General features: G+C 49.0%; 1 protein-coding gene across 14 annotated transcripts in view; it reads right to left on the bottom strand.

Moving 5' to 3' along the window:
* The window catches only part of TPM3 (tropomyosin 3), a gene marked incomplete at its 3' end in the record, with an annotated part of 30,679 nt that extends 21,052 nt beyond the window's left edge, over positions 1 to 9,627 (bottom strand). For 8 of the 14 annotated variants that reach the window (XM_083374538.1, XM_083374535.1, XM_083374530.1 and 5 more), the window contains exon 1: positions 2,150 to 2,345. In XM_083374538.1, coding sequence (XP_083230664.1) covers positions 2,150 to 2,281 — 132 coding nt within the window. In that variant the 5' untranslated portion in view covers positions 2,282 to 2,345. Of the gene's footprint in view, positions 1 to 2,149; positions 2,346 to 5,511; positions 5,638 to 9,452 lie in introns of those variants that run through there. The other 6 variants (XM_083374533.1, XM_083374525.1, XM_083374532.1 and 3 more) reach the window with 1 other exon arrangement.
* Between the last annotated feature and the right edge of the window lie 227 nt (positions 9,628 to 9,854).

The raw sequence follows: 9,854 nt of genomic DNA on the forward strand, positions 1-9,854 counted from the left end.
CACAGCCTGGACGGCTGCCCCATTTCCTAAATAGGGAAAAAAAAGACGCTGCCGCTGACCCACTTCCCTCCAGGAAAGCCAACGCCTCTCTGAATTAATTCTGATTATATATACACCCATACATATCAAGGCACACAGATGCTCCCAGTGCCTCTCTGAATTTATGCTGAATATTTTCTTTTTTTAAAGACAGATGCTCCATTGGTACAGCTGGGAAAAAACTCTCAGCCTTGCACGCTCCTTCCCGGCTTCGCACGCCCAAGAGGCCCACCGCTTTTGCACAAACAAGCTATCATCATTGATTCCTTCCCGGTCGCAGGCCACCGGATGTCGTTAGAAAAAAAAATTATTTTTATTTTTTAATTTCAGTTTTCCAGCACTAAGGATAAAAAGATTCCCTTTTTATTCTTCTTCTTCCTTAATCCGATTCCATTTTACTGCCTGGGTTGAGACGGCTTAGTGGGACACCTTCCTGTTTTTAATCTCCCCGTCTCGCCCTTCTGCAGCCAAGCCTCACTCTCTACCTGATCCCTTTTAGCAAAAGCCAAGATCACCTGCGAGGGATATAGCTTCTTCTGCTATCCAGCCCCCTTCCATCCCCAATCCTGTAAACTCAAGTTATTTCACATTTTTTTTAAAGAAAGGGATATACTAGATCCCTGGGGTTTCCTAGGCAGGTGAGGATAGGAAGGTTTCTGGGTGGGTGGGGGAATATTAAACTCAGGTTAAATATGTTTTGGAGGCCTGAGGACAGGCTGGGGTGGGGCAGCAGGATGAGACAGCTGCTCCACACCACAGGAGCCAAATGAAGACATTGCTGACTACATTTATTTTAAAAATTTGATTTCTATCAGGATTGGATCTATCCGAGCGCAACTTCAGAAGGGGGTTAAGGCACGGGGTCTTCCCTCTCCTAGCAAAGCAACTAGTTGTACAACCTGCCTGGGACCACACACACACACGCACACACACACACACACACAGGGAGGGGTACATTATTGTTCCAGACAAGCCAGCTTGAGTCATGCCTGGGTGGAGAGAGGTAGATCAAGCCTCCACGTTCAAAGGCAGTGTACCAGATGCCAGGAAGACCACAAGGTTAATTGAAGGTGGCGTCTGGTGGAAAGGCATCTGTGAACCAGATTAGATCCTGCTAATAGTAAAGGTGGGTGGAAGAGAACCTCCAGGGACAGGAAGGGTCTATCCCCAAGGATCCTAGGGGATGCAGCAGAAAGTCTAGGAGAAAGGATCCAACAGAGCAAAGGATGCTCTCCTTGTCCTGGTGGGATGAAGCTTTCCACCAGTTCCAACCATATTCTGCACACCAGGAGATGGGCACTCTTCCCACGCTCAGAGGCAGCATTGCTGGGCAGGTGAAGCATTTCATTAGCAAAGGCTGGGAGTCTGTTTCCTTCCAGAAGTAACCAAGATTAAGAAAGAAAAAAAAGGACAACCAGGGCCACTTTCAACTCCCAGAATTCCCCCAACCAGCCAGGTCCTGTTCTAAACACAAGGCCAACCGCAGGGGATTCTGGGTAGCACCCGCCAGGTTGTCTTCCCTCACTGGGTCCCCATCAATTTGAGACGTCACCCACAGCATCTGCAGGAGAATAGCTACAGGCAGGGGATTGTGGGAAACCCACTCCCCCTTTTAAAGCATCAGCCCCAAAGCATTCTGGGAAACCCCCCCTTCTCTTACTAAGGCTACTCCATCGGTTTGGCCAGCTGCAAAGGCATCAGGGAAACCACCCATCCCTTGGAGTCTCTCCAACGACAGGGGATTCTGGGTAAAAGCCCCCAACACACCCCCTTCCAGCATCACCCCATCAGCTTCGCCAGCCCCAAAGCGTTCTGGGAAACCCCCCCTCGCCTTTTCTAAGCTTCCCACCACCTCGCCTAGCCCCAAGGCATTGTGGGAACCCCTCCCCCTTCCAAGCCCCCCCCCCAGCCCCAAGTCATTCTGGGGGAAAAAACCCTCCCTTTTCCTGAGCCCCCGCCCCACCAACTTGGCCAGCCCCAAAGCATTCTGGGAAGGGGCCCCCCACCCTCGAGGGGACGGGAATTCTGGGAGAAGAGTTCCCCACTCCCCCAGAATCCCCCTCCCCGGCCCCGCGCGGGGGATTCTGGGTCGCCCCCACCCCCAGCCCACCTGCTCGCGGGCGCGCCGCTCGGCCTCGGCCTCCCGCTGCAGCCGCTCGGCGCGCTCGTCGGCCTCGTCGGCGTGCTGCTGCAGCACCTGGATCTTGCGCTTCACCGCCTCGATGGTGGTCGCGCCCGCCATGGCCGCTCCTGCCGCCGCCCCCGCCCGCCCGCCCGCCCTCAAATACCGGGCCGCGCCCCGCCCCCTGACGTCACGCGCCCCGCGGGCCCCGGATGACGACGTCACGCCCGGCGCCCGTTGCCCCGGAGACCGGCGCCGCTCCGCCCGCCGCAAAGGCCGCGACGCGCCACGCCCCCCCCCCCGTTGCCCTGGAGGCTGGCTGGCTGGCTGGCTGGCTGGCTGGGGGATTCTGGGAGCTGAAATCCATCCCTCTGAAAGCATCCTGGCTGGGGGATTCTGGGACTGGAAGTCCTCTCCTCTTAAAGCATCCTGGCTGGGGGATTCTGGGAGCTGAAGTCCTCTCCTCTGAAAGCATCCTGGCTGGGGGATTCTGGAAGTCCTCTCCTCTGAAAGCAGGAGAGGACTTGGTGGAGCAGTGGGCTAATGCCTCCTTAAGGAACACCAGCTGCCTGCCATGAGTGCAGGTTCGAGTCCCACCAGGCTCAAGGTTGACTCAGCCTTCCATCCTTCCCAGGTAGGTAAAATGAGGACCCAGATTGTTGGGGGCAATAAGCTGACTTTGTAATAATGCCGCTTGGGGTGTGTGTGAAAGCCCTAATAAGCAGGCATATATACATAGAATGAAGGCTACTGCTAAGCCTGTAAGCCGCCCTGAGTCTTCGGAGAAGGGCGGGATATAAATGGAATTAAAATAGAAAATAAAAAAATAAATCCCTCTTAAAGCATCCTGGCTGGGGGATTCTGGGAGCTGGTCCATCCCTCTTAAAGCATCCTGGCTGGGGGACTCTGGGAGCCGAAGTCCATCCCTCTTAAAGCATCCTGGCTGGGGGATTCTGGGAGCTGAAGTCCACCCATCTCTAAACTGCTGAAGGTGTGAAACAGTGCAATTAATACCTGGGCTCTACCCCTTTGACAACACAGCCATGAAGTCTGAATTGGCCCCTGTCCCTACGGGGAGCATTGCTCTGATCAGCGGGATGAATTCTTCCCCGCACAGTCAGTGGGTCGGTCAGTGGAACTGGGGGGGAAAAAGGGGGCAGAAAAATCAGAATTTGGGGTGGGGAAAGTTTGAAGGGAGTGAGATACCCAGATAGACATATATGGGCATATATGGAACGAGGAATTAACCTACAGCATCTGAGGGTTTTTCCGTGGGGCTGGAAAGCATTCCTTTGTGGTGAGGTCCTCTCTCTTTTTTTCTTTTTTCAAACACACAAGAGACACACAGGCAGGACCACATAAATTCTTTCCCCCTTAGAAGATCAGTGGAAGATCTGAAAATCTATTTCCTACTGGTTTACTTTCTGCTGCGTTATTTATACTTGGGGTGGGAGGTTAAAAAGAAAAAAGAAAACAGGCTATGGTCCATTAAAGCTTAGTTGGAATAATGTTTTTTTTTAAGTGCCAGGGCTGTTTTTGTGTCTAGCTGTTGTGCCCGGTGGAAACTTTGGCTGCCGTGTTTGAAGTGGTGACATCAGTGTTTGTAAAAGAAAATGGCTAGGTTTTTACTCCTACTCCTGATCAGAAATATGAGGATCCTTGATTGACATCCATAAACCTTTACGGAATTTTAGCCCTGTTTTCTGGACTGGGAGATTAGCTTCTGTGCTAAAACAAAATCAACACAGGGTGGCCTTAACAGCCAGGCTTGGCTCCCTGAGAATGTTGGATTACATGTTTTTCTTTTCAAGGATCTAGTCCTTGTGAATGTGCACTTGGAAATGTAGATCAATTAGGAACCTGCAAGAGTTTTCTTCATGATCATCTTAGACTTTGTGGATAGATAGATAGATAGATAGATAGATAGATAGATAGATAGACAGACAGACAGACAGACAGACAGACAGACAGACACCTTTTTGAGCTAGAGTATTTTCTCCTTCCTATTCAGAGTTTCTAACTTCCTGCTCTGCAAAATTGACCAGAGAGGTCAGCCACGGGAAATGACTTAGCTGAATCTTCCCTGCAACTTTTTCTGCACCTATCATCCCCCTCCTTAGCCCGGCTTTACACCTCGCCTCCGAGAACCGCCAAGCATTCCTCGCCCTGCCAGGCTGACCTCTCGAGATGATTCGCACCCTCTTCAGGGTCTCCTCTCTGCATGGCTGGCATGCCTAAGGAAACACGCTAAGCCTTCGCCTTCCGCTTTCCTTGCCAGCTGGCATCTCGATCAGGGCTTCTCAACCACGGCAGCTTCCAGATGGGTGGACTTCAACTCCCATAATTCCCCAGCCAGCCTGCTTTAAGAAGGGTGGAATTCAACTATTCTATTCCATTCCATTCCATTCCGTATTTTATTATTCTATTCTATTCTATTCTATTCCATTCCATATTTTATTATTCTATTCTATTCTACTCTACTCTACTCTACTCTACTCTACTCTACTCTACTCTACTCTACTCTATTCTATTCTATTCTATTCTATTCTATTCTATTCTATTCTATTCTATTCTATTCTATTCTAATTTTTGTATTCTGTCCTGTTCTGTTCAAGCAATGTCTCACCTAGCCACAGAAATGTAGACCTCCATTGTGGCTGTAAGTCAAGGTCTGACCTGTATTAGCACCCCAAAAACCAACCATGCCGTCTTCACATTCTCCCCCTCCCCAATGGAGAACGGTCAAACGGCGCCCCCTCCAGGCAGAATCTGGAAGGGGAAGGAAGCCCCCTCCCCCCCCTGCCCTGGGAGGCGATGACAGCCTCTGGGTCCATCCAAATAGTTTAGGGTGATAAAATCTGTACGCAGCTGATCCCCTCTGAATGGCACCCAACAGCTGCGCAGGGCGCTGACAGCCCTTCGGTGCGTGACAGATGGCTGAGCCAGCCCTCCGGGAGGAAACCCAGACTGGGCTCGCCTGGCAAAGGCCCGCCAACTTTGTGATAAGGAGCTCGGCCGCCGAGGGGAGCCTGGCTCGGCGTGGTGGACCTTCCCTGCTCCACCTCAAGTGACATTCTCTCCTTTTGGCTTCCATTTATAGGCAGGGGACACGCGTCCGCTGCCAGGCCGAAGGACGAGGCCGCCCTCCAGCTTCTAAGAAGAGGCTGGACCGCCGCTTGTCCGAAACATCTACTCTAGGCCTGGAGCAGGGGGTTGGACTAGATGACCTCCAAGGTCCCTTCCAACTCTGTGATTCTGTTATACCACGCATCCCTTAGCCTTCCTCCTGGCCAGCACACCCAGCCTGATCTCCCCACACACACCCCACCGCCCCGGTGTTTCGTACGTACGTCGGCCGCCTTTTTCTCGGCCACTTCCAGCTTCTCTTGAGCATCTTTCAGGGCCTCCGAATATTTGTCCAGCTCGTCTTCCGTCCCTTTCAGCTTCTTCTGCATGGAGACCAGCTCGTCTTCCAGCTGCCAGAAGGGAGGAGAGGAAACGGGGAGAGGGGTTATCTGGGGGTCCCGAAGGGGCCGGGGGCATCTGCTGGGAAAGTGGGGAAGGTTTCTTAGTCCGGATCCTTCTGTCCTTCCCTATCCCTCCCTCCCTCCCTCCCTCCCTCCCTCTTTCCTTCCTTCCTTCCTTCCTTCCTTCCTTCCTTCCTTCCTTCCTTTCTCCCTCCCTCCCTCCCATCTTTCTTTCTTTCTTCCTTCCTTCCTTCCTTCCTTCCTTCCTTCCTTCCCCCCTCCTTCCGTCGGTCCATCCTTTGTTGATGCTCTCTCAGCTTGGTGATTTTGTTGCAGACGTTTTTCGACCAAGCTAGTTAACATCATCAGGGCTAGAAGGAGTAGGGGTTTGCTGATGATTTTACCTAGTTTTGTCCAGAAATATATTGGGGGATAAAACGCTACCAAGCTCAGAGACCACCGAGAATCTGTCATTTCAACTTTGAACTCCAAAAATTCTCTTCAATGGGCGCTATTTATCTTTTTATGGGTTTAATGTGCGTTAGATATAAATTTGTCCGAAGTATTGTATTGTATTGTATTGTATTGTATTGTATTGTATTCTCTTCTCTTCTCTTCTCTTCTCTTCTCTTCTCTTCTCTTCTCTTCTCTTCTCTATTCTTCCTTATTCTCTTCTCTTCTCTATTCTATTCTATTCCATTCCATTCCATTTATTAAAATTCTCTGCTACCCGTCACCCCTATAAGTCGATTCCGGGTGGCTTACAGTTCACACAGACAGAAGCAGAAAGATAATGAAAATATCAAAACTATACTCATTCAACTATCCCCATAACAGGAACAGCCTCATTCTTAAGGCCGACCATCCAAGGAGGCTGCAGCTTTGCACGCTCAGATCAGAGGGCAGTTCGTCCCCATCAAATCTGTCCCAGCTAATCTCCTTCTTCTCTGTGTGTCGTTGTGTAACCTGAGATTTGCCTGGAAATAAAAACCAGGCAGAGAGGGAGGGAGGAACCCCCCCCCCAGTCTATTGTCAGCTGCATGCTCACCCCAAAACCTCGCAGAGTATGACCCCCCCTCCCCTCCATCTCTTCCCTGCCAAGACTTTGCTCAGCCGGACCAAATAAGCAACCGGATATGAGCTTTGCATAGCCTTTCTCACTGCCCACAGGGTGCCACGCCACTCCGGCTGCCCGCCACGTTATGCCAACTTGTGCCTTCCCCCGCCCCGCACCCTGCAGCCATCCACAGAGGGCGGTCTCTGAGCATACGCTGAGTGCGCACAGGTTTACGGCACGTTAACAGCTGCAGCGAAATATTAAAATGCTTCTTGATGTGGTGTTTCTTAAGCACGCACCGGGGAGGAAACTCCCCCTGTGGCAAAGGACAAAGAGCGGAGGGAGCCTCTGAACATGTGCAGAAGGCGCTCAAAACTTGCCAAGGGGGAGAAGGAGAAAGAGGAGGAATAACTCAGCCCCAACTCTTAGGTTAAAGGAGTGGATCTGCAAAGCAATCGGAACAAAGAGTGCTAGGCGCACTTTGCAGTAGCTCAGAAACTCTATCTTTTTCTGTCTCTCTTTCACTCTTTCTTTCACTCTTTCTTTTCTTCCTTCCTTCCTGCCTGCCTGCCTGCCTTCTCTCTCCCTCCCCCCTCCCTTTCTGTCTCTCATATCCACTTCCTCTCTTCTCCCATCCCTGGAGAACCAGCCTTGTGCCTAAGCCCACAACCAATTAATTTAGTATCCCAGTGTTGGCAAGGTTACCTGAGGCCACTTAGTCTAACCCCTTGCTCAGCCCATCTTCACATTCCAGCATCCATGCCAAGTGACTGTCCAGCTTCCACATTCAAAGAGAAAAAGGCCATCACCCTTCTAGGACATTCCTGCCTCTCTCCAACCCCTCTTTAGTCTTAGGACTATATCTTTTCCTAACATAAAAATCTGCCTTAACTTCTTAAGTTAATTTAACTAAAATTAAGTTGAGTTGAGTTACGTTAGGTTCACTCAACTCAATTTTACTTTACTAACTCAACTCAGCTTAAATTTTACTTTGTTTTTACTTTACAAACTCAACTCAACTTAATTTTACTTTACTAACTTAACTCAACTTAATTTTGCCCTGCTAACGTAACGTAACTCAACTCAACCCAACCCAACTTACATTTCACTTTATTTTACTTTACAAACTCAGCTTAATTCTACTTTATTAACTTAAGTCAATTCAACTTACATTTTGCTTAATTTTACTTTATTAACTCAACTCAAGTCAACTTACATTTTACTTAATTTTACTTTGCTAACTCAACTCAACTCAACTCTACCCGGCTTAACTCACTTAACTTAACTCCATTATTTTCTCTCCTGCCCTCTAGAATGAATGAGAAGAGATTTTTGCCCTGATCTTCCTTCTGTTGTTTTGCAAAGACCTGGTGGCAAGATGGGAACCAAACAAATTTAATAAAGAAATAAAAATAAAAAAATAAAATGTCCGTCACGTCCACCCTCAGTTGTCTTTGCTCGAGGCTAAAAGATGCCAGCACTTTCCATGCTTCAGTTTAATTCCTAATCTCTGTTCAGTCTTGTTCCCTTTCTTGGACTGCCTGCCAATTTTTTTCTGATTTTTTTTTTAAATGCCTGGAAGTCGGAACCTTAAAAGGCACGGTCCACCCAAAGTAAAAAAAAAAATAAATAGATTCATTCCCTCCCTTGGCTACCCTTTTGTTGATGCGGCTTCGAAGAAAATAGATTTATTACCTCCTCTATTGATACGTCATTTTTAAGGCAATTTAAAATTGCTATATTTATTTTTCCCAAAGCCCCTTCGACCTTGGACAAAAATTATTCCCAAATCTTTTGCATCTCTCCCAAGTGCAAGCCAGCTCCCTCATCAAAGAATTAAGCCTTTAGTTTCTGTTTTATAAAAATGAGCTTTCGGTGAAATTAATTTGCTGGCTTTTCACTTATTTTGCGGATCAATCTTCTGAGGTTTTCCTTCGCCTGGCTAAATTGGGGAAGGGGTCCAAATCCGATCGGCGTTCTCTCCTCTTTTTCCTCCAATGCACAGATGAGAAAATATTAAAAATTAGAGGACTGACTTTTTCAAGTTTACCCTTCAGCCCAGTTTGACCCAGTGGAGGGAATTGTTGATGGGCAATTTTACAGATTGACCTGCCCATCTAATTTAAACATTTTATCAAGAAGAACAGATGGGAAAATAATTTCCTGGCTTTTTTCAATATTTTCTTCCAGCCCTCAGAAGCCGAAAAACAAGCTTTTGACAGTTTTCCTTCCCGATAAAAGCTTTAATGCAGCTTAAAATTGCAAGAGGAATTTTAATAAAGGCAGGAATATTCCTGCTATTTTTTTTTTGAAGACTTATAAGCTCATGATGGTTCCTGTTAATGCAATGTTTCCCAAATTGGAGATTGCTGGGATTGAGGACCAGGTAAAATCCCAGATTCCTTTATAGGACAAACCTAAGCGAGTTTTTTTTTAGGGGGGTGGTTTATCTGGAATTTGGGAAAAAGAAATTTAGTGGGCTCAACCCCAAATCAAGAATTATTTACCCCTTGCTCCCAAGCAAGAAGAAAGAAATAAAAGCTGAAGTTGGTCTGGACTCTCAAAAGACAGATTCTCTGTCTGTCCATACCCTCCCTGGAGCGACACAACAGCCCTGTGAGGTGGGACAGACCCAAAGCAAAGAGGAAACTGCTGCATCCGGGCGAGCCGAGGCATCTAGGTTTCGGAAGCCTCAAGCTGCTAGTCCTCAAGCCGCCTTTTTCGCCCTTTCTCTCTCTAAACCAGGTTTATCCTGGCCCCCCCCCACCTGCTTGCTTCTCTCCTCGGCGTGTTTCTGCTCCGTCTCCGCTTGTTCTGCCCGGTCCAAGGCATTTTCCTTGTCCAGTTTTAGCATCTGCATCTTCTTCTTGATGGCTTCCATGGTGCCGGAGGGCGGCGGGCACGCAGGCGAGCGAGCGGAGAAGCCGGACCGATGGGCAAACTGGCACGGGGGCAATTGCAATCGGGCAAAAGCCCCTTCTGCTCTTTTTATAAGGGGCCCGTCCTTCCAGCTGGCCCACAAGTCTTCCCTTTCTGGGATTTGGCCACCCAGGGAGGGGACGGGATCCTTCTCCAGGGACACCCCCACCCCCCAATCTCCCTCCCTCCTCCATTGTCCTCTGAGGCCAAGGGAGATGTTTGCAGGCTGAGGACAATGGCCATATTTGGC

The sequence above is a fragment of the Vipera ursinii genome (assembly GCF_947247035.1).
Source record: "Vipera ursinii genome assembly, chromosome: 15".
Classification (NCBI taxonomy): Eukaryota; Metazoa; Chordata; class Lepidosauria; order Squamata; family Viperidae; genus Vipera; species Vipera ursinii.